The sequence below is a fragment of the Oncorhynchus masou genome, chromosome 2, assembly GCF_036934945.1.
Source record: "Oncorhynchus masou masou isolate Uvic2021 chromosome 2, UVic_Omas_1.1, whole genome shotgun sequence".
In the NCBI taxonomy this organism is placed as follows: Eukaryota; Metazoa; Chordata; class Actinopteri; order Salmoniformes; family Salmonidae; genus Oncorhynchus; species Oncorhynchus masou.
The window spans coordinates 34,218,288-34,243,459 of record NC_088213.1 but is presented as its reverse complement, the minus strand read 5'-3'; the positions used below and the strand labels follow the sequence as shown (position 1 = coordinate 34,243,459).

At 41.2% G+C, this 25,172-nt stretch overlaps 1 protein-coding gene across 1 annotated transcript in view; it reads right to left on the bottom strand.

Annotated features, from left to right (window-relative positions):
- LOC135503662 (synaptic vesicle membrane protein VAT-1 homolog-like) overlaps positions 1-22,696 on the bottom strand; it is a 30,012-nt gene extending 7,316 nt beyond the window's left edge. The window contains exons 1-7 of the mRNA XM_064921815.1: positions 22,358-22,696; positions 21,234-21,363; positions 20,759-20,974; positions 19,837-19,979; positions 16,474-16,577; positions 13,744-13,799; positions 13,405-13,599 (exon numbers count right to left, since the gene is read on the bottom strand). Coding sequence (XP_064777887.1) covers positions 13,405-13,599; positions 13,744-13,799; positions 16,474-16,577; positions 19,837-19,979; positions 20,759-20,974; positions 21,234-21,363; positions 22,358-22,587 — 1,074 coding nt within the window. The 5' untranslated portion in view covers positions 22,588-22,696. The remainder of the gene's footprint in view (positions 1-13,404; positions 13,600-13,743; positions 13,800-16,473; positions 16,578-19,836; positions 19,980-20,758; positions 20,975-21,233; positions 21,364-22,357) is intronic.
- Positions 22,697-25,172: the final 2,476 nt, after the last annotated feature.

Here is a 25,172-nt window from a genome sequence, read left to right as displayed (position 1 = left end):
TGGATAGATCTCTAATTTCCTTTAATTCATCCCTGGTCATTTCTAATGGCAGTAGTGTTTGCATGACCAGAAACCCACTTGAGAACACAATTAGGAAAATGAGTGTACCATGAACAATCCTGCAGTCAAATACGTGGAGATGCACTAGAAGGCTCTGTGTAATTCAACATGATGCACTCTGCAATGGAAAACATGAGTCACATGGCTCTACAGTGTGACCATTTTACTTGCATATGTACCTAAATATTTTGCTGTGTGACCTGGAATTTTAATATAGGAGCACCAGTGCTCTTAAAATAAAATCACCCAGATGATAATTGTTGCAATGATTCCTTCACTGTACCGCAGGCCCTGGGTGCCACGGAGTATACGCTTGCATCATTACTACAAAGAAAACTGCTTGTTACCTCAAATATTTTTATTGCGCTCTTAAATTTCACGTGCTCCCTGTAAAAATGGTCAGCGTAGAGACTTGAGTCACATCCCTCCCTGTAGGTAAACAATTATCAGCATGTGAATAATTATCATTCATAATGTTCACCATAAAGCTAATACATGCTTACTAACTCAGCCACACAGAATATCCCAGTGTACAATAGCTTGTTAAAAATGAGTTTTCAATAACCATTGACTCAAAGTGGAGACTGGCTGCTTTAGTAGTGGCAGCTGTGAGCCACTCCAACCTGGCGGGTGGTGGGTTGTGGAATTAGATCTAATCCCCATGTTATTTCTCCTACAACTCCAAGAGGATTTACCAGACTTGAGTAGCACCGATGTTTGAAGTTGGAACAATAACTATTTTCTTTTCTTTCAAGACTAAAAACTGATATAATCTAAAATGTATTTGAATGAGACCATTTTATCCAGTTTGAATGGCAAATATTTTTTGCCTTGGTATATCCAAGTGGTGTGCTATCCAGACAGTACTCAGTAGGTACACCATGAGAAAACCATTTCTACCAGGTAGGTGCACCAATCCCTGTCCATACATAAATTATGATGTTAGTAAATAAATTATGTTTTGGGGAAAAAGTGGGATCATAAATACAGCCTTGTGAGGTCATACAGTTACTGTGATTCAGTGGATCCCTCCATTTCTGACAAATATTGCCTCAGTATTTTCCTACAGGCCACTGCAAACAGAGTACTTTCAATGTGAGACAGTTGTGTTGGTTTGGACGGCTGTGACACCTTACATGGTTAATCCATCCCCCACCTCATCTCCACCCCCCATCTCTTAATCTTTTAGGTTCCTTTGTTAAAGAAGATCTAGATTTAAGGCGTCTGCATGCTTCCCATCCGAAACAGTCTGGAACAGTTTGTCCATATATTATGACAACATTTTGTGACGTTTTTGTTCGGCAAGGTTTTTTTTGCATGTTTGTGTGGCAAGCCGAAGTCGGTAGCCGAAGTCTACGCCCCTTTGTCGATGATTGGTCAACCTTAGGGATTCTTGAATGACAACAAACAGTTAATTGATGAGAGACAAATCGTTTTCATGCAAATTTATTCACTTGAGATATACTGAACATAACATCTTAGTTAAATGTAAAATTGCGCAATTTGGCAAAAACATAAAAAATTATTCTGTCTATCTTGAGGAAGTGGCTACGGCGTCTCAAGATGGACAAACAGTAGTATTGACACTTTTTTCTAATTTTTCAAGCAAAGGTCTTTTAATGGAGTATGCAAGCACACTCATTCATTTCGCATGCGGAAGGCTTAAGGGCATTGACTATTTTCATGGGCTGAGGAGGGTGGAAGGAACTCAAGCATGAAACCAGAACAACATAATCCAGACTGTGAACCAGCAGTCTGTGCCAGTGTTTGTTCCTGTGATCAAAGCCATTATCAGAGTTACTGCATTGGAAATTATGTATACTATAAAGTCATTCAATAACTGTGCTGGAAGGTAGAGGGGTTTCATGGAAAAGGGTAATGTGATTACTCTCTGATCTCGTTCATTAAAACTCATGGGGATCAAATATAATCACTACATGGGAATAGTTCAACCCCTCAGAGATGTTGACCGTGGATGGCCTATATCACTGTTCTCATTACCATGGTACACACAGACAATGTACCTCTTTGTCTGGATCCCATTGTTTCCAAAACATTATTTAGTTAAAATAAATGACATAGCCTAAAGCAGAAGCAGGTCAGGGACTGTTAATGTGATGTTAATTAACAATGATGGAGAATTGTGGCTGGTTGGAGAGTCGGTAGGGGGTAAATTGTGAAGCAGGCACATATCTGAGAACCAGCAAGGAGGCTCTGCCATGCTTTATCCATGGTGAACCCCTACTGTACTCCCTATCTAGATCCCGATTACACCCTAATTGGCCAAGACACTCCAAGTTAGACAGGCAATGCTACATGGGTATCCAGGCAACCTTTCCTTCATTCCATTCTGAAGACACACCCTCCACCCAGGCGAGAACCGTTTTCCAGGCTCAGCATTTACACTAACCAACGCCCCCTGAATTCTCATCCCACGCACACAAGCAATGGGAGTCTTTTCCCCTGGCTCGCCACCCCACTTCCCTTTAATGAGGCTCTTCATGGGCTGTGGATCCAGAGAATACCCTGCATTTCACGCCAAACCTCACTGACAGCAGAGCACAGGGTTCCCAGGAAAAATACAAAACATCTCATAAACACACCTTTCCCTTTCTCTCTCTCTCTCTCTCTCTCTCGCTCATACAAAGCTGAAACTCACATGCTGCACGATATCCTCCCAAGACAACATCACGGAGAGCTCCATTGACAGCTACAGTATCTGTCCTCCCACAACTGCTGACAATTGCACAACTCATTTCACCAACAAACCACAAAAATAACTTCCGAATGGACTTCAAAGAACTCACTTGGAAAATGTACGGAAAAGCTTCTCCTTACACAACCAGGTATGTATGGCTGCATCCCGGTGGTATCCCTGCGATGTTAAACAGTCATATCTTGGAATTCCTTTCTGAGACCATGCCAGAAGTAGCATTGTGATGTGTCGTACCGGTGAGTGCCAAGCCTATGAGGATCAGAAGGCCCATTCCGAAAAAGCATTGTCAGCCTTGATAAATTACTTAACATTCGTTATCAGGCAGCTGTAATCTGAATGTTAGCAGAGAGCGGTCCTCCCAGATGAATGTGGGCAGCTGGTTAATGAACAGATCCTCCTCCCACAGCAGGAAAAGGCCACGGCATCCCACACCAGCCTCACACAGGAGATTGATCTCTAGGCACACAGCTACTGTCACAACTTCTAATAGATTCCAACATTAACAAGACCCCAAATGACAGGAAAGGCAGAAATTCTGAAGAAGACGATTACATTGTCAGTCATATTATAGCTGGTTCAGGCGGAGGTGTGTAATGGGAATTTGAATGTTTGTGCTTATAACTAATTCCTGTGTTCTATTCATGTGCTGTTATATAAACCAATGTCTGTGTTCATGCAAGTGGTTGACTGAACAAATCCTCCTCTTATCAGTAACTGCAATTTGGCAGTACGCCCAGATGTTGTTTTGAGAACGAACAAACGATATCTCAGTTAAGGTCTCAGCTTAGAGAGGAGAAGCCTCATGAGGTGTTGGTCTGTCACATGTTATGAAACAGTATTGGTCGGTCCCATGAATGAAATAAAACGATAATGATTAATTAATTATGCTAAATCATGCAAATATAACTTGTCTGTGTATAGCTGTATATAAGACAACTGCTGGGACTGCCCAGGAAGAGCTTCTGACAGACATGTGTTTAATGGTGCATTGAGTTGGCTGGAACCTCTCCAGCGCGCTGACAATAAACAATGATTCATTTAAGATTGACTTTGAGTGTCCCTGTGTAAGAATTTTTCCACGACAGATGTTTGTAACATAGGAAATTGCTTGAGAGCAAGAGAGGCAACCAAAGCCATAGCATCAATAGACCCGTGTTACAAAAGCTTTAAAACGGAAAATATTTTTTCACCGCGCAAAAAAGACCTCCCTTTGTGCCAGCAAATAACAGAATCTTGTCACCATGTGAGCTAGAGTGACTCTAAAATCTGAAAAGGAAAATGCTGACATGGAGAAGATTAAACTGGATGTGGGTTCCCAAGACCTTCAATGTGTTTATGGTGGCCAGTGTGGCCAAGTTCTATTCAGATCATTGTCCCACAACAACAAAAGTAGGTTTTCATTGAATTTGGCAAGACTGCTGTTCTATGGTGTGCTAGTAAGAGGACAAAGCATATGTTACTTTTAAAATACAGTGCCTTCAGAAAGTAATCATACCCCTTGACTTACTCCACATGGTCTTGTTATAGCCTGAATTCAAAAAGGATTAAATAGCATTTTTTCACACCCATCTACACACAATACCCCATAATGACAAAGTGAAAACATGGTTTTAGAAATATACACTACCGTTCAAAAGTTTGAGGTCACTTAGAAACGTCCTTGATTTTCATCTGAACAACAGTTTTCAGCTGTGCTAACATAATTGCAAAAGGGTTTTCTAATGATCAATTAGCCTTTTAAAATGATAAACTTGGATTAGCTAACACAACGTGCCATTGGAGCACAGGAGTGATGGTTGCTGATAATGGGCCTCTGTACGCCTATGTAGATATTCCATAAAGTCTACCATTTCCAGCAACAAAAGTAATTTACAACATTAACAATGTCTGCACTGTATTTCTGATCAATTTGATGTTATTTCAATAGACAAAAAAAGCTTTTCTTTCAAAAACAAGGACATTTCTAAGTGACCCCAAACTTTTGTGTATATATTTTTTTAAATATCTAATTTACATAAGTATTCACACCACTGAGTCAATACATGTTAGAATCACCTTTGGCAGCGTTTACAGCTGTGAGTCTTTCTGGGTAAATCTCTAAGAACTTTGCACAACTGGATTGTACAATTTTTGACGACTATTCTTTTTTTTCGAAATCTTCAAGCTCTGTCAAATTGGTTGTTAATCATTTCTAGACAAGTAACTCAGCCACTCAGGAACATTCACTGTCTTCTTGGTAAGCAACTCCAGTGTATATTTGGCCTTGTGTTTTAGGTTATTGTCCTGCTGGAAGGTGAATTAATCTCCCAGTGTCTGGTGGAAAGCAGACTGAAGCAGGTTTTCCTCTAGGATTGTGCCTGTGCTTAGCTCCATTGAGTGTATTTTGTATCCTGAAAAACTCCCCAATCCTTAATGATTACAAGCATACCCATAACATGATGCAGCCACCACTACTAAACATTTAGAAAAACATGATTCCGATTTGATATTATTAGGTATTGTGTGTAGATCAGTGACACAAATTCTCAACTTAATCAATTTTAAACTCAGGATGTAACATTTTTTTTTTAAGTCAAGGGGTGTAAATACTTCCTGTGAGTGCATATGAAAAAGATAGTACAGTACTGAGTGAGAAAGCTAAGCTTGTCTTTTTGAAAATGTACTAATAGTCTTCAAATTGGGATCAGCAGAAATAAAGAGATCCCATCTAAAAATGTCTACCACATCTGTGGATTGGAAATACCCAAAGGACTGCTAATAGCCACAACAAAATACAAGTGCATTATCACAAGTGACATTTCAGACTTCTTAATGGAGCAAAAGAGAAACTGTCATTATCCTGGAAATTCCGATGTGCTATTATTATAGTTAGAAAATTCACAAGCTCCCGTCGATCACCTGAAGGAAACACGCTGTGCTGTGATTGACACATGTTGAGATATCTTGACTTGACCAATTTAACAATGCAGAGGAAAATAGTCCACTCAGTCAAGTGATACAGAAATTCATATTTCCAATGCTGTGCACATAAAGAAAAAAGTTACATTATTAAAAATAGATTTAATCAAAGTGAATAGTGTTTAGGAATCACAGTGTTATTATCTAGTTATTTACAGCCGTTTACATGTTGTTCAATTCATCTCTGCAAATCAGTTGGACTGCACACGGCTGAATAACATTAATGTCTATCATTTCACATGTTTATGAACAATTCACCAATACGAGTCAGCCATCCATTTTCCTCCATGTATTACAGATGAACAGATAACAGTAAACAACCTTTTCTGGGGGCTTCAGTTCCTTTGCCATTTGGGCACATTCAGCTTACTGCCTACTACGAGAGGAGAGGACTGTGTTCATCATGCTGTCTTACACAGGCCAGGTTTGCCAGGTGTGAGGTCATTAAATCAACAAGCGTAGCTAAGGCCAAGATTTAAGAGCCTTCATTTACATCATAGTGGTAATAGAAAGGTGCAGGAGCCAGAGCAAACATGGGGTGAATGACAACAGCCATTTGAATCACTGGAATAAACAGGAATGATCAGACCATGTGGTGGAATCAGTAGCTAACAATGATAACAACCCATAATACATGCCTGTCTTAGCACGGCTCATTTAGTGTGTCAGAGAGCCCACATGCTGCTGATAGATTTCACAGTCCTACAGGTCACTGGTCAGTGAAAATGTCTCTAGGGTGTCATAACAGGTTGTGGCAGCCTGGTCACTTTCTTCCCACCCCCACATTCGGAGAGATCCCTGGCTACACTCCGGCCTGTTTATCAATGCAGGGCCTTGGTTCCTATGGCAACAGTGCCAAGCTTGGCTCAGCCGGGGAGGTAACGCCAGATCTGTTGTAGCCAAACCGAGAGCTGTGCCGTGATATACAACCACGTAATACTAATGCTGTAGCTCAGTTAGTGACACGAGACAGCTGAGCAGGAGTCCACTGGGCAACAAGTAGCGACAGAAAAGGTGCTGTGTTGAGAATACTTCTCGGCTGTAGGATAGGATACAGATAGGATACAGATGACAGCATTAAAGCAGTGAAAGTGTGGTTCAAGCTTGTGTTACACAAGATGTAGGTGCCAACTCAGCAGACTTTAACCATGACCGTCTCATTAAACATATTTCCAGGACAAGGTGGACTAGTGAATCTACTGAGGCTTGGGTTATCTGTAGCCTGGCTACGGTGGTAGTACATCCTGAGTAATGCCAGTGTCAGTAATGGCCTTCTGCCTGATAGGCTGGTGAGGGGAAAACACTGCTGGTGCTGAGTTTTAACAAGTGCTGTCTGAGAGGACCATAAATCAGATTGTCCAGAGCTGCCTGGCTGCCTCCTGCCAATGCCAGGTCTGAGGCGTCAGGGAGCAGAGTGGAACAGCCAGGCTGGTTGGGAGGGAGAGCTCTGCAACAACAGTAAACAACTGTCCGAAAACAACCGATATGCATTCAGGTGTCAGGTCACTGACAATTCCTAGGCAACAGACAAATGGATGTGGCCCAAGGTAAAAATGGGTTCTTCCCTGAGTGAGCAGCACAGCATAAAGCATACTAGAGTTGTGTTTCTGGAGGGGTGTTCATTTCCTGGAGTGCTGTGAAAGACTGACTGGTTTGGAGGAGCAGGATACAGCTGGTTGATGTGCATCTCTAGGGGGGAGCTTTGTGCATTCTCCGGCTGCATTCCTCTAATAGCCCCCTCAACTTTATTATGGACCTCTCCAGGACATCACTTGACTCACGGGCACAGGAGAGAATTGCCTCTGTGATGCTCAGGGCGTTCAGAAATAGTTTGTAGTAATTGAAATCTGTGGCTTCAAAGCCACTCTTCAAAGCAGAGGAAGAAAAAAAGACAGAAACACATCATTGCCTTTCTCCAAGACAAAAGCCTTATAGGTAAACTTGATTTTCATTGTGCAAACCCGTTTGATATATTGCTTTGCAAAACAAATCCGCGTCTAGAGACATTAAGAGGCTGTGGAGAACAAAATGATATCCCCTGGTCAGGACGTCACGGGGAGATGGTGCATGAGTTCCCTCATTACCTTCTGTTCCACAGTAGTCGAGGACCATACCAAAAATCACAGCGAGGCCCCTGGCCACACTGGTGTTGAATGATGACTGTTGCTGTCATAGAAAGTATCCAGATAATCATCTTCAGTTCAGGGGGTTAAATGGCATACAGAAAGCATGGCCACAACACAGGTAATAAGATTCACATTGCTTGGAGAAGACATGGCCAACTCATCTATTTCCCCCTCTGGGTCTGGTATTGTTTCCAAGCAGAACAGTAGGATCATAAACAAGAATGACTATTAGGGCTGAGCTTTAGTGTGAGCGATGCTGTGAAATGTTACAACACTGAAGCCTCCTTCAAACCTCTCCCTCTCACAACACTATCCTCCACTATCCCTTGCTTTCTCATTAACCTTCACTAATTTATCTCTCTCTCTCTCAGCCCTTACACTCTCTCGCCCTCTTCTGCGGTACCAGCTGCAGTCTCCTCAAGATTAGCAGAGTAGTTTTGCTCCAGACAGTGAGGAGTCTGCAGACGTATCAGTCAGGTGATACAGACCACGTAGCTAGTATGTTATTACATCTTATGATGAGTATGGAGCAGCAGGTACTAATCTCCCTGACTTTCTAAATTACACTTTTCCATGCTGTGACAGCATAAGGCAGAACACACCTTCACATCCAAAACATGACTCTCTGTGTGGTGGAGGCTTCCAGATAGAGAACATGTGTTCTGAAGAGCCCTCTTGGGGGAGAAGTGAACAGCAGAGATTAATAAGAACCATGTCTGGGGAAAGGTGGTTCTGCATTCAGGTGACAGAGCTCAATTCATCACACATCACATTATGTCTCCTGATGGAAAGGGACCATATGGATACAGAAGGTCAGTCATGTCTCTCTAACCAACTCAGGCCTGCACTATTGTTGCACACGAGGAGTAATATCATTGTCAATAGTATTACAAGTACATGCAGTCCCCAGAGCAAAATGATTGTAGGTTTAGTCAACACTCTGAAAGCCCGTAAGTCAATAATGTTTCTAATGGACAGAACTAAGATAGGAAAGCCTTTTAGAAAAGTCAATTTATCAACTCAAAGTAGCTGACATGCTAGGATAGCATTTATTCCACTGACTGTCATTATTTGTTTATTTCAAGATTATTCGGATGACTGATTTCGAAGACAGTGACCTCACGGCAAATATTTTGATAATTATTTCCAAATAAAAAATCTTGATTGGAAAAAAATGATAACTTAATACAGTATGTCATATAAGTGTGATACATCTGTAATTAGGGATTTAAATTCCTCAATCACTTTCTTTCTTATTCTGGTATGAGCATTTAAAGGTGCCAACCACCCTGGCATGACTTTGCAGAATGCTGTGGATGGATCAACTTCTGAAACCATGACAACCATGCAGAATAGTGGGGAGTCAGTCTGTCACTTTCCCACCACAACACCTGATAAGATCAACAGGAAAAACAAGAAATCAAGCAAACCAGGATCTTTACTGAACAAAAGTATTGGTCCAAAGTTTCATGAGCTGAAAATAAAGATCCCAGAAATGTTCCATATGCACAAAAAGCTTATTTCTCTGAAATGTTGTGGACAAATTTGTTTACATTCCTGTTATTGAGCATTTTCCCCTTGCCAAGATAATCCATCCACCTGACAGGTGTGGCATATAAAGAAGCTGATTAAACAGCATGATCATTACAGAGGTACACCTTGTGCTGGGCACAAGAAAAGACCACACTAAAATGTGCAGTTTTGTCACAACACAATGCCACAGATGTCTCAAGCTTTGAGGGAGTTTACAATTGGCATGCTGACTGCAGGAATGTCCACCAGAGCAGTTGCCAGAGAATTTAATGTTGCCCTACCATAAGCCACAATGTCATTTTAGAGTATTTGGCAGTACGTCCAACTGGCCTCACAACTGCAGGTCACGTGTAACCACGCCAACCCAGGACCTTCAAGGGTGCGTACTCAGCCCCCTCCTGTACTCCCTGTTCACCCATGACTGCGTAGCCATGCACGCCTCCAACTCAATCATCAAGTTTGCAGATGACTCAACAGTAGTGGGCTTGATTACCAACAACGACGAGACAGCCTCCAGGGAGGTGAGGGCACTCGGAGTGTGGTGTCAAGAAAACAACCTCTCACTCAATGTCAACAAAACAAAGGAGATGATCTTGGACTTCAGGAAGCAGCAAAGGGAGCACCCTCCTATCCACATCGAAGGGACAGCAGTGGAGAAGGTGGAAAGTTTTAAGTTCCTCGGCGTACACATCACAGACAAACTGAAATGGTCCACTCACACAGTGACCGGAGGAGATTATTACCGTTTGGCCCGGTACAGTACTCTTGGGAAATGATGTCAGGGCAAGGTTTTACCGACAGATTGGACAGGATTATGCTCCATTGTAATGCCTTTCACACTCATTCAACACCAAGACATGAAGTATAGCCAAATGGGAGAAAAGAGCTATTCCATCCGGGTCTCTTATTGACTAAGTATACATTGATAACATTGGGGTTCCAAGGGGGGTGCCAGATGAGTCAAAGCAAGAAATCAGATCCTAGCAGGATTAGAGTTAAGCATTTCCGGGGCTCTACTCTCAATAAGAACGTGGCCTGGATTAATTGTATTTATGATAATCAACAGCGATTTATTAACAAGTATACCAGACATGCTATTAAAGGTTTTGCAGAACAGACTGAAGCAACCAGCTGGATGGCTTGGCAGAATAGAATTGCATTAGATATGTTAATGGCTAAAAAGGGAGAAGTATGCGTGATTATCAGGACCATGTTTGTGCTTTACATCCCAAATAACACAGCTCCAGACGAATCAGTGCCCGAAGCCTCAGCTGGTTTGACCACCCTGGCTCACGGGTTGGCAGAAAACTCTGGGGTGGATACTTCTCTGACTAATTGGGTGTGATAGTACGTTTGGAAAATGGAAAAATGTTATGATCACTGTGTTATGGGCTACATTCACCTGTGTGACTGTTTAGTTTTAGGGGGCTGTTGTCTAATTCCCTGTGTATGAGGCCTTATTTCCAGGACTCTGGAGAAATCTATGACAATAGATGGTGCAGTATGGGCCGATTCCAGGTTCTGACCCGTGGAGGACTGAATGCATGTCTACAGAACAAGTGGACGACTCTGGATCTTTTATTTGTGGGGAATTTATATTTGATAAGACCATTTTTGATGTTTCGGGAGGTTAGGTTGTATCCCATCTCAATATTAGACTGTTTTTTAATAAAGATTGTAAGAAAATCCTGATAAGAAGAGTTATGATTCTGATGTAGGACTGAGAAACAGTTATGGCGAATGCAAGTGTTGGGTTATGTTTAGGTGATGTTTTGATGACAAGAAATATCTCTAATAAAAATAGAAATGGGCTTTTCAATATTACAATAGAACTACAATGTGTGTTTGAATGTATAATATTTAATCAAAGGGTGGATATGTTAATTAAGGGAATTTTTATCAATGATGACTAATTATGTATACATTTCAATCAGGACTGACTAGTCCAAATGCTATTATGTACTGTACATATATGAATTTTCTCTCTTGCTCCCATTCCCAATTGTATATAATATAGTCAGGAGTTTAGAACAGTGCCTTGGTACAAATGGATGAACTATCTCCAGATGGCAGGGACGGACTATCTCTAGACTGTCTAGAATGCTATCTACACGGACTGACCTTGGCTACAGGTGTGGAGGGAAGGCTTGAGAACTATAGGGCTTCTCTACCGGTGTCATGAAGAGATAGAACATTTAGAAAACGCTGACGTCATTTTCAGTTTATAACCTGTAGGAAAATGTGTATATACCAGTACTCTCTTGAATTAAACGCTGTTACCTGACTTTTAAGACCGGGGCCCTGTCCATTCTTAGAAAAATATTGGGTCTTACAAACCCTTCGAATGCATTGACAGAGTATTTAATTCTGATTGGGAAACAATACAGAGGAATTTAGAATTCCTTCAACATGCCTCCAGTCTACTTACTGATATCTGAACAAGAGAGCCTCATCGAAAACTGTGAAAATTGAATTTAGTCAGAAGTCACTGCCAGATTTCTGGATTGGGCTGCGCTCAGAGTATCCTAACCTTGACAAATCGCGCTGTTAAGACACTGATGCCCTTTGCAACGAAGTACCTACGTGAGAGTGGATTCTCAGCCCTCCCTGGCATGAAAACTAAATAAAGGCACAGACTGTGTGTAGAAAATGAATTAAGACAGACTCTCTCCAATACAATACAACCCAACATTGCAGAGTTATGTGCATCCTTGCAAGCACACCCTTCTCATTAACCTGTGGTGAGTTATTCACAATTTTCAATGAACAAATAAGGTTTTATATATAAGATGGTGAGATAAAGAGCAAAAATATTTATTATTATTATTTGTGCCCTGGTCCTATAAGAGCTCTTTGTCACTTCCCACGAGCCGGGTTGTGACAAAAAACTCTACCATATAGTCTGTGTGTGGCAGGCTTACAATGATGACAAAAAACAACATTTGAGAGTGCGCTGACCCTGGTGCTAGAGGGCGTACACAGCTGGAGGTTGAATGTTTGAAGGGGTATAGGACTATAAAAAGTTTGGGAACCACTGGTCTAGTGCACACAACCAAAACTTTACTTCCGCTTTTAACCCAACCCCTCTGAATCAGAGAGGTCAGCTCTGTGACTTGAACTGGCCACCTGACCAACACAATGTCATTCAATTCAATTACACGACACACTCTATCTCCTTGACTGTTTCTACTCAAATAACAACATGTCAGCCTTACCAGAGAAACTATTCACATTTCCTGGAATGGATAAATGAAATGTACAGTAGTGTTTCAGACATTCGATAGGAAGGACAGAAATGATTCAATTTGTCTATACATTTTTTCACTTGAAACAGATTTTGGTCAATATCTGTATATATATATACACTGTATATGTGTATAAAGAAATATAACAGTGTAAACACCAGTAATATGAATGGAGAGGAAAACCCTTTCACTGTTCTATCAGCAGGGGATCTTGTGAATAATTAAATCACCAATCATCTACCTCATAGCAGCAGGAGTGACCCTCTGTGCTGAGCAGCCTGCTAACCACTAGCAGCTCCACTATCAAGTCCACAGAAATAGCAGAATGTGTGAAACACCCAAATGTCACATTTGTGGTTCTTTACAAACATAGTTGGTGACGGTGTAGAAACAGAAAGAGGAAAACAGACACCCAGAGAGATGCACTGGCAGAGATGGAGAGATTGATGTATGGAATTCATGTGGGCGTGAATGTGAACGTCACATAACTGCAGCCATCAAAACAAGCAACCGGTCTCAACGGCCCACCTGCCATCTGCGGGCCGAACCAATGTCCACTAACAGCGGAACAATGACAAACAACAGATGACACTCCATCCAAGATGTTTCCATACCACCTTCTCTAAAACTTTCCTACTACCCATCTGTGTTTCCTTAGTGACCGTGTGGATCATTCCCAGATTGGCTGTATAGTAGACCTGCCAGTCAAAGACATCATGCCAGATGTGTTCAGGGAAATGTCCCTGCCCACCAGCTGTCCACTTACCTCCTCCAGTGCCCACAGGGAGTCAACCACAGGTTTGATCTTCTTCTGGTTGTAGAGGGAGAAGAGTTTCTCCACCACCGTTTTCACCTGCCCACACCTGCCCTGCTTGAACAGGAGGTTGAGCAGCGAGAATCCAGCAATGACCTTGTTCTCCTCGTAGAGTTTAATAGGGTTCACCTTCTCAACCTGCCACCACTGGGGAGTCAAACCAGAGACACACACATCACTTACCCCAATAATGAATTTGTGTTTCATTGTAAGTAATGAATCCCCGATAAATATTAAAACAGACTGTTCCATTCTGTAAACTCAGTGAGAGACTCAGCATTTCTGACTCACAGATTTTGCAAGGCTGAAGAAACTCTTTGTTTCCCCGGTCACCATGTTTGATGAGCCTGAAAACACAAAAACAAAGACACAAGCTTAGAGAGAGAGACAAGGTGGCGATGTTAACTGTTGGGCTGAAGTGATGGGTGAACCGTAAAGAGCCGTGAGGTGAAGAGGGGTTATTGTGGGGGAGGAGTGGTTGCCTCCTTTTGATCTGGCACAGCTAATGAACTCTGTTCACCGTCATACCATTAATTGATTCATGCCGCACTAGTGTTACAACTCCACGACTGTCATACTGTCCAGATTGACTATTGAGTAGATGGAGGGATATTACCGATAAATAATAGGACCATCTGTATTCTAAGTGTCCTTAGACAAGGTGAAAGAGCTTGAGCCTAGATCTTACAAGAAACGTAAAAAATATTTGTGGTCTAAGCGATGTCATAGGAAACAGTGCCTTCAGAAAGTATTCACACCTGTTGACTTTTTCCACATTTTGTTGTGTTTTAGCCTGAATTTAAAATAGATTAAATTGCGATTTTTCGTACCCAATAACGTCAAAGCCATTTTTGTATTTTTTTTTAATGAAAAGCTGAAATGTCTTGAGTCAACAAGTATTCAACCCCTTTGTTATGGCAAGCCTAAACAAGTTCAGGAGTAAAAATGTGCTTAACAAGTCACACACACTATTATTACAAAAGTATATGGACACCCCTTCAAATTAGTGAATTCAGCTTTTTCAGCCACACAGGTGTATAAAATCGAGCACACAGCCATGCAATCTCCATAGACAAACAACACATTTCTGCCCTGCTAGAGCTGCCCCGGTCAACTGTAAGTGCTATTATTGGAAGTGGAAACGTCTAGGAGGAACAACGGCTCAGCAGCGAAGTGGTAAGCCACACAAGCTCACAGAACGGGGCCGCTAAGTGCTGAAGTGCGTAGCGCGTAAAATTGTCTGTCCTCGGTTGCAATACTCACTACCGAGTTCCAAAATGCCTCTGGTAGCAACGTCGGCACAAGAACTGTTCGTCGGGAGCTTCATGAAATGGGTTTCCATGGACTAGCAGCCGCACACAAGCCTAAGATCACCATGCGCAATGTCAAGCGTCGGTTGCAGTGGTGTAAAGCTCACCGCCATTGGACTCTGGAGCAGTGGAAATGCATTCTCTGGAGTGATTAAGCGCACTTTACCATCTTGCCTTCCGACGGACAAATCTGAGTTTGGCGGATGCCAGGAGAATGCTACCTGCTCGAATGCATAGTCCCAACTGTAAAGTTTGGTGGATGAGGAATAATGCTCTGGGGCTATTTTTCATGGTTCAGGCTAGGCTCCTCAGATACAGTTAAGGGAAATCTTAATGCTACAGCATACATTCTAGATGATTCTATGCTTCCAACTTTGTGGCAACAGTTTGGGGAAGGACCTTTCCTATTACAGCATGACAATGCCCCTGTGCACAAAGCGAAGTCCATACAGACTGCGAGCCAGGCCTAATTGCCCAACATCCGTGCCCGACCTCACTAATGCTCTTTTGGCTGAATGGAAGCAAGTCCCCACAGCAATGTTCCAACATCTAGTGGAAAGCCTTCCCAGAAGAGTGGACGCTGTTATAGCAGCAAAGGGGGAATCAACTCCATATTAATGCTCATGATTTTGGAATGAGATGTCTGACTAGCAGGTGTCCACATACTTTTGGTTAAGTAGTGTAAGTAGTTGCATGGACTCTGGGTGCATTAATAGTTTTTAACATGAATTTTGAAGTACTACCTCATCTCTGTACCCCACACATACAATTATATGTAAGGTCCCTCAGTCGAGCAGTGCATTTGAAATACAGATTCAATTACAAAGACCAGGGAGGTTTCCAATGCCTTGCAAAGAAGGGCACCTATTTGTAGAGGAAGGAAACCGCTCACACAAGGCCAAATCTACACTGAAGTTGCTTACCAAGAAAACAGTGTATGTTTCTGAGTGGCAAGTTACCGTTTTGACTTAAATCTGCTTGAAAATCTATGGGAAGTCTTGTAATGATCAACAACTAATTTTTTTAAAGAATAAATGGGCAAATATTGTACAATCCAGGTTTGCAGAAAGACTCACAGTTGTAATTGCTGCCAAATGTTTTACATTTTTTAAATTTAACTAGCTAAGTCAGTTAAGGATAAATTCTTAATAACAATGACAGCCTACTAGGGAACTGTGGGTTAACTGCCTTGTTCAGGGGCAGACCGACAGATTTTTACCTTGTCAGCTCAGGGATTCGATCTAGCAACCTTTCGGTTACTAGCCCAACGCTACAACCACATGTATTGACTCAGAGTGTGAATACTTAAGTAAATGAGATATTTCTGCATTTAGTTTTGAATAAATTTGCTAACATTTCTCAAAACATGTTTTCGCTTTGTCATTGCGGGTTATTGTGTGAAGATGAGTGAGATTTTTTTATTTATTTAATCCATTTTGAATTCAGGCTGTAAAACAACAGATATGGAATAAGTCAAGGGGTGTGAATATTTTTTGAAGGCAGTGTATATGTACAGTATAGCACAAGTACAATGGTGCCTAACCTATTTACAATACCTGTCAGTAAGTTTGAAATCTTCTAAATTAAAAATGTCACTCAAGATACTTCATCATTCACAGGTTAACACCACATCATATCTCAAGAGTCTTATGTGCGATACTGGTGGCACAATGTAGCAAATTTATGAGTAGCATCCTGATAGGACACCAACCGTAGAGGATGTAGGTTCCCAGAGGCCTCAGCAGACCGAGGCCTTTACCAGTGTTCTCCCCAGACAGACAGTCCAGGACGATGTCCACTCCCTCTGGAGAGATCCTACCAAATACAGGAAATTCAATTAACGAGAATCAACATGGTCCTCATTTACAGACAGCCTCAACTACAGGCTTCATCAGATGCCTATCAATCTATTAGTCATTCAATGTTTAGTTCAGATTTCAATAGTTACATTTATATCTTTTTAGCAAATACTAAACAATCCACTTTATTGACAATTCGATCAGCCCTTTGTTCCATCAGATTCCACTCTTGATTTCAAGTGATACAGTATTAAAAGCATTGGACAGGTTAACCATCAGTGCGATTTTTCATGGCATGACTCACTTAAGAGCACCAATGTGAAAGAAAGAATGAGAGGCATGTTCTGATCAAGGGGTCCTATAGCCTTCCTTTCTGCCTGGTGGTCTGACCGCCTGCTTGGCTAAACTGCTCAGCGGTCTTATGATGCTCATGGCCTTGCATATTATAAAAGGAGCGACTTAAGACCTATTTAATTTAGCTTTTCTCTTGATCCTGAGAGGAATGTGGGGCCACGGAGATGAAAGGCTTATTAATCTGCCTCTCCCTCTGATATGGCTGTATTTACTACCATTGTGATATGCAGGCAGACAGTATTCTCCCTCTGATATGGCTGTATTTACTACCATTGTGATATGCAGGCAGACAGTATTCTCCCTCTGATATGGCTGTATTTACTACCATTGTGATATGTAGGCAGACAGTATTCTCCCTCTGATATGGCTGTATTTACTACCATTGTGATATGCAGGCAGACAGTATTCTCCCTCTGATATGGCTGTATTTACTACCATTGTGATATGTAGGCAGACAGTATTCTCCCTCTGATATGGCTGTACTTTGTGATATGCTATTCTCCCTCTGATATGGCTGTATTTACTACCATTGTGATATGCAGGCAGACAGTATTCTCCCTCTGATATGGCTGTATTTACTACCATTGTGATATGCAGGCTACCATTGTGATATGTGAGGCAGACAGTATTCTCCCTCTGATATGGCTGTATTTACTACCATTGTGATATGCAGGCAGACAGTATTCTCCCTCTGATATGGCTGTATTTACTACCATTGTGATATGTAGGCAGACAGTATTCTCCCTCTGATATGGCTGTATTTACTACCATTGTGATATGCAGGCAGACAGTATTCTCCCTCTGATATGGCTGTATTTACTACCATTGTGATATGCAGGCAGACAGTATTCTCCCTCTGATATGGCTGTATTTACTACCATTGTGATATGCAGGCAGACAGTATTCTCCCTCTGATATGGCTGTATTTACTACCATTGTGATATGCAGGCAGACAGTATTCTCCCTCTGATATGGCTGTATTTACTACCATTGTGATATGCAGGCAGACAGTATTCTCCCTCTGATATGGCTGTATTTACTACCATTGTGATATGCAGGCAGACAGTATTCTCCCTCTGATATGGCTGATATGGCTGTATTTACTACCATTGTGATATGCAGGCAGACAGTATTCTCCCTCTGATATGGCTGTATTTACTACCATTGTGATATGCAGGCAGACAGTATTCTCCCTCTGATATGGCTGTATTTACTACCATTGTGATATGCAGGCAGACAGTATTCTCCCTCTGATATGGCTGTATTTACTACCATTGTGATATGCAGGCAGACAGTATTCTCCCTCTGATATGGCTGTATTTACTACCATTGTGATATGCAGGCAGACAGTATTCTCCCTCTGATATGGCTGTATTTACTACCATTGTGATATGCAGGCAGACAGTATTCTCCCTCTGATATGGCTGTATTTACTACCATTGTGATATGCAGGCAGACAGTATTCTCCCTCTGATATGGCTGTATTTACTACCATTGTGATATTCTCCCTCTGATATGGCTGTAGTGATATGCAGTATTCTCCCTCTGATATGGCTGTATTTACTACCATTGTGATATGTAGGCAGACAGTATTCTCCCTCTGATATGGCTGTATTTACTACCATTGTGATATGTAGGCAGACAGTATTCTCCCTCTGATATGGCTGTATTTACTACCATTGTGATATGCAGGCAGACAGTATTCTCCCTCTGATATGGCTGTATTTACTACCATTGTGATATGCAGGCAGACAGTATTCTCCCTCTGATATGGCTGTATTTACTACCATTGTGATATGCAGGCAGACAGTATTCTCCCTCTGTCAATAAGTACTGAGGGGGAACCAGGGATTAGGCTCCTTAAGAAAGGAACTCAAGAGGAAAGCTTGGTTGAATGTATGCATTTCTAAAGCACTTCAGAATAAATTCAGAATGTGATTATCGGATGGACATGCTTTAAGCCTCCTGACTGCATGACTCACCTCCAAGACACTATTCCTATTAGACAGTAGACATGAAGTTAGCCTTGGCATAGAGGGTTCTTTTCTGATTGTCTCCTATTGAGGAGGCAGCATCCCTATGGATTGCAGTGATTGCCAAACAAACAAGATCATTAGTGATGGGAGACTAAATCCATACAGTTACATATCGGGATATTATTTTTGAACGATATATCATATCGTTATGACAATATCGCAATAATATTTTTCCGCTATTTGTCTGTACCTGCACTAAAACTCCAGTATGTTTCCTCCAAAAATTGTTCTCCATCTTTTTTTTAATTAGGTAGCCAATTTGTATTTCAGCACTTTTATTTCCATAACTGATCTAAACTAATTTTCTCATGGCTCTCACTTGTCCCTCTGCAGCAGACATATGGTGAGTAATATGTTTGGAACAGACAAGACAACGACATGCAGTGTGATCTGAATGGGCGTAGTATTTATGAGGCATCAGGGCGCTTTCCTGATTGGCCCAGCTGTTCCACGTCCCCAGCAGACAGCCTGTTGCAGGTTGCCTTCAGAGAGCCTCTGAGCACTCTGCCCCACACACTGCCGTTGCTCTCGGAGACTAGCTGCGTGTTGCCATAGGGACTGCAGCCACACACGTCCAAATATGGCACCGACTAACATCTGCATCCTCCCTGAGCTCTACATGCTCTGTGTTCTACGTTATCACATTATCATTTCATATGTACATATCAAATTGCACATTATAAACCGAAAGAGATTATTAGTAATTATGTGAAATTATGTCTAAACATATTTTAATAAACCTGTCAGATCCAACAAAATTACACATTTGCTAACAAATTAGTCTTATTCATAAAAATTGAGTAGAACAATTACCTCTGCAGCTCTATGTTTAGAAGAAGGTTTTATCCCAATAATTGCTATTGTAGAACAAAAAACAAACCTTACTTTTTAACTTCTTGTACATAATCAGCATTTCTGTCGAAGAGGTGGGTCACAGAGTCTTTGATGGCTTCATGTTTGAAAGATGAGGCCGTTCCAAACACAGTGACACTGGGTATAGTGGAGCACAGCTGAGCCACAGCTTGACCCTGAAAAACACCACACAATCCCAGTCAGACTCTCCAAGACACAGACACAATTACACAAGGCCAATCCAGACAATGACATTTCCACAGGTTATGCATCACAGCTTTACCCACCATAATCCATATTTGATATGAAAAATAATGATAATAATTATTCTCATCCTGTTCTAATCATTCAACACACTAGGTAAAGACAGTAAATGTGTTCTTGTCCATCTCTACTACAGTATGGTACTACATGTGTGAATTAAACAACAGAGTTATACCCCATTGTGTGCATCAGTCTGAAATCTGAGCAGTCGCTCTACTGTATGTTGACACACTGTAAGAGGTTGTTCATGAATTACAGTCTGTAGGAGCATCTCTAGAAGCTGGGAATTAAGCTGGAAATTAAAGCTGGGAATCACTAACAGTGCTTTCGCTAAAGGGAAATGTGCTACATGAGCCTGATAATTCAATGTCTTGTAAAAAAAATTAAAAATAAAATCATTTGAAGAGTCTGTGTGCATTTATACTGTAACCAGCACAGCCCAGACACTCTATCTTCAACCACAGTCACATCTTTCCTAGATGTCATTTTTCAGCCACATCTCACCATCATCTTCAATCCTGAATAGAGCATTATGTAAAACAGCATCTGAGCTGTCTGATAATAGCCACAGCTATTACCCTCAAGAGCCACCAGAGATACACACCTTGGCGGTATCTATAGTAACATCACTGATATCATTTTCAGGAGATGCTGTGTTTTTCTTTCCACCTCCTTTCGGGAGTTGACTTACCACACCCCCCCCTGCTGAGTGGACCAATACTGACATCCCCTCTCGGAGATTGGCAACCTCAAACAGCATCATGTAGGCAGCCACGAAGTTCATGGAGAAGGCCGCTGCCTCAGGAAAAGTCATATCATCAGGCATGTTATAGACGTGATCCAGCGGTGTGCAAACCACCTCTGCCCAGGCGTTGTAATTTACAAAAGCCATAACCCGGTCTCCTATCTGGAGAGAGGAAAGGGTAAGCTATACAATATGATAAATGCAGATTTGAGAGGTGACATGGTTACAGGTTTGTTTTAGAAATGCAACAAACTGCACATGTTACTCTGACCAATGCATTTCAAAATATCAACATTAACCATTTCAAACTGGAACACAAATCAATCATTTGGGAGGTAAAAATGCAAAGTGAGATCAATATAGTTGTGCTACTAATCCATGACATAATATCTGTGACATACTGTGATCTGGATTCACTGACCTCGAATCCCTTGGTGTTTCCTCCCATCGCCTCAACTATTCCAGAACATTCAAATCCAGGGACAAGTGGAGTTTTCGGAGGATTGTCAATATTACCTTGACGCACCATAAGATCCAGGAAGTTCAAGCCACTGCAACAGTAAACGTCTCATTGATATAAACCTCACAATCAAGCAGTTATTTATTTTTAACTTAGGTGATTGGAGAAGACACAATATTGCATGATGGACATTTTCACTATTTGATAAATGTTACTTAGACTTAAAATATGTTACTAAATAAAAGCCTTAGCAGTCATAAATTCACAACACAAACTGTTTGACATCTACAAACCCATGCTTGAATTCCAGACTATTAAAACTGGCTACAGTTCCAAGGCCATGGTGTTCACATGCACTGAACAATGAATAGCCAATCTGTGATAGAGCATATCTGGAACATGCTCTCCCCTCTTACGAAACAATTGCATGCCACTTGTTGAAAGTATAGTTTATGTGTATTTATTATGGATTTCAATATTATCAATAAAACAATATGGTTGGACTAAAGACAATTATTCAATCCCTCAACAGAATCTCCTTACTAAATGCCAAGTAGCCTATCATAAGAGAATAGAGCACAAATACCACAACTGTAGGACTTTGTATGAGCCAGTTGGAAAGAGAAAATCCATTTCATCTGGCTTGAGGTATTTACAGTAACTATTCCTCCTTCTGCCAATAAAAACTCATTAAGATTATCAGTCAAGAACAAGCCAAGCAAAAATAGAATATCTAGCCAAATTGTAATTCATTCCAACATTTCAGGTGTTTTTGCTTTTCATTTGCATGATTGGTCCACAGACAGTCCTTATTAATAATCTACAACAAACAGTGAAACATCAGAGGGCATGTGGCTCCATGAATGCAATGAGTCATTTTCTCGTGTCACTTTTACAAACTATACAGGTCGAGTTGAACCTACTTTAATTCAAGATTTATTCATGGCTCGCCCATACTGAATCGGAATCTGCAACATGTTGCAATACACTTGTGAATGTGGTAACTTCGCATCACTGATATTTTAAGATCATTTAGGCGGGCATCAATGTAACAATGAATCAACAGTTTAATATGCAACGTTTACCATGCTTTGACGCGAATTTTCACTTCTCCCTCCTGTGGCTCAGGCATCGCCTTCTTGGTTACCCGGAGTTTGTTGAGACCCCCGAAACCGGAAAGTATTACGGCTCGCATTTCTTTGGTATCTCCTGCAGATACTACATTTTCTGTTTCTTTTGCTCCATTCTTCTCTATCATGTGCTCAGTTTCCTCTGTCATCTCCGTTCCTTCTTTAGCCATGTCGGTGGGCTTCATGGGGCTGGAAGGGGATGCTCGAGCTTGTAACTGGTCCTTCCCTCCTTCCAAGTTCAGAATGCGCAGTATGAGCCGAATCAGTTCTCTTTTGGAAGAGGGAGAGGCTATTCGCACCAAATATGTTTATAAACCTTGGATTGCTGGTGCTGTGTTTGGCCAATGAGAGGATTTGAAGCCACCACTCGCCATATTGGCACTCCTCAATTAAACGTTTCAAGGACAAAATTGCATCTATTTAAGTATTGTTTGTTGTAGTGGGGACAGTAACAATATTCATCTGGAAAATATATACTTTAAGGATTTAATTTGTTTGTTTTTTACGTTTAGCTCGCATAATATGATTTAAAAGTATGCTTTACATTGTCTGTAACACGTGGCAAAAACGAATGTAGACATTCATACATGTATTTATGTAGCTTCCAAAATATTTGTTTTTACACTGGTGGGGATGTGCCAAGATGGAGGTACAGAAACTACAACTCGGCGCCCCCTTACAGTCATCTAGTGTATATATAAATCATTAGCAGGGACACGCCTGGTGCCCAAATTGATCACGTATGTCTTGCAGTTGAGAGTCGAGTGGAGACGAAAGGCTTCGGTTCAGTCAGTCGTGCTGATGAGCCTCGTTAATGTTGACTTGATGGCAAAAACAGAAACATGGCATTGGCACTAATTCAAACTTGTAAAATAAAGTTATGTTTATTACAATGGACGATGGAGAAATAACTTGTAGTATTGGTCACCATCTGGATGTCAGCTAACGTACAACAAGCCCGTGTGAATGACCAGTACAACGGTATGATATCGAGGTGGAGCACTGCTGCAGCAGTTGCTTCAAGGGCCAGTACCGTGGCGAATTTGTTCCATGCCAATTGATTATATGTAGAGTAGGACAGCAGCCTACACGATAAATAACTTCAAATATTTGTAGTAACCATTTAGATGTCACTGTGATACAGTCTACTGCCCAATGGGGATAGTTTGTTCTGCAAAGCAGGCAACACAACAACACGTCCTGCAGTAAGGAGAGATAGATAGTGTCGCAATATCAGGCCAGGCTGACAACTAAAGTGCATTTATTGTAGTGATTTTCACCAAACATGTGGCCTACAACTACGGCATAAGGTCAACATTTTTGTAAACATTTATAAAAAAAATACTTGAAAAAATCCTGTACACATATGATTCTGATAACGATATGTATTGTGCACCAATGAAATATGGATTGTGCCCCTATGGCTTGTGCACCAATGAAACGGGGTAAGGCTGTACAGTGAATATACAGTACCAGTCAAAAGTTTGGACACACCTACTCATTCTCGGGTTTTCTTTATTTGTACTATTTTCTACATTGTAGAATAATCGTGAAGACATCAAAACTATGAAATAACACATATGAATCATGTAGTAACCAAAAAAGTGTTAAACAAATCAAAATACATTTGCACAATCTTGGCATTCTCTCAACCAGCTTAATAAGGAATGCTTTTCCAACAGTCTTGAAGGAGTTCCCACATATGCTGAGCACTTGTTAGCTGCTTTTCCTTCACTCTACAGTCCAACTCATCCCAAACCATCTCAATTGGGTTGAGGTCAGGTGATTGTGGAGGCCAGGTCATCTGATGCAGCACCATCACTCTCCTTCTTGGTCAATTAGCCCTTACACAGCCTGGAGCTGTGTTTTGGGTCATTGTCCTGTTGAAAAACAAATGATAGTCCCACTAAGCGCAAACCAGATGGGATGGCGTATCACATGCGGAGATCATCCGTTCACCTACTCTGCGTCTCACAAAGACACTGCGGTTGGAACCAAAAATCTCAAATTTGGACTCTTCAGACCAAAGAACAGATTTCACCGGTCTAATGTTCATTGCTTGTGTTTCTTGGCCCAATCAAGTCTCTTCTTCCTATTTATATCCTTTAGTAGTGGTTTCTTTGCAGCAATTGAACCATGAAGGCCTGATTCACGCAGTCTCCTCGGAACAAATGATGTCTGTTACTGGAACTCTGTGAAGCATTTATATGGGTTGCAATCTGAGGTGCAGCTAACTCTACTGAACTTAACCTCAACAGCAGAGGTAACTCTGGGTCTTCCTTTCCTGTGGTGGTCCTCAAGAGCCAGTTTCATCATAGCGCTTAATGGCTTTTGTAACTGCACTTGAAAAAACGTTAAAAGTTCTTGACATTTTCCCGGATTGACTACCCTTCATGTCTTAAAGTAATGGACTGTCGCTTCTCTTTGCTTATTTGAGCTGTTCTTGCCATAATATGGACTTGGTCTTTTACCAAATAGGGCTATTTTATGTATACCACCCATACCATGTCACAACACAACTGATTGGCTCAAAAACATTAAGAAGGAAAGAAATCCCACAAATGAACTTTCAACAAGGCGCACCTGTTAATTGAAATGCATTCCAGGTGACTACCTCATGAAGCTGGTTAAGAGAACGCCAAGAGTTTGCAAAGCTGTCATCAAGGCAAAGCGTGGCTACTTTGAAGAATCTCAAATATAAAATATATTTTCATTTGTTTAACACTTTTTTGGTTGCTACAACAATGTCGAAAATAGTAAAAATAAAGAA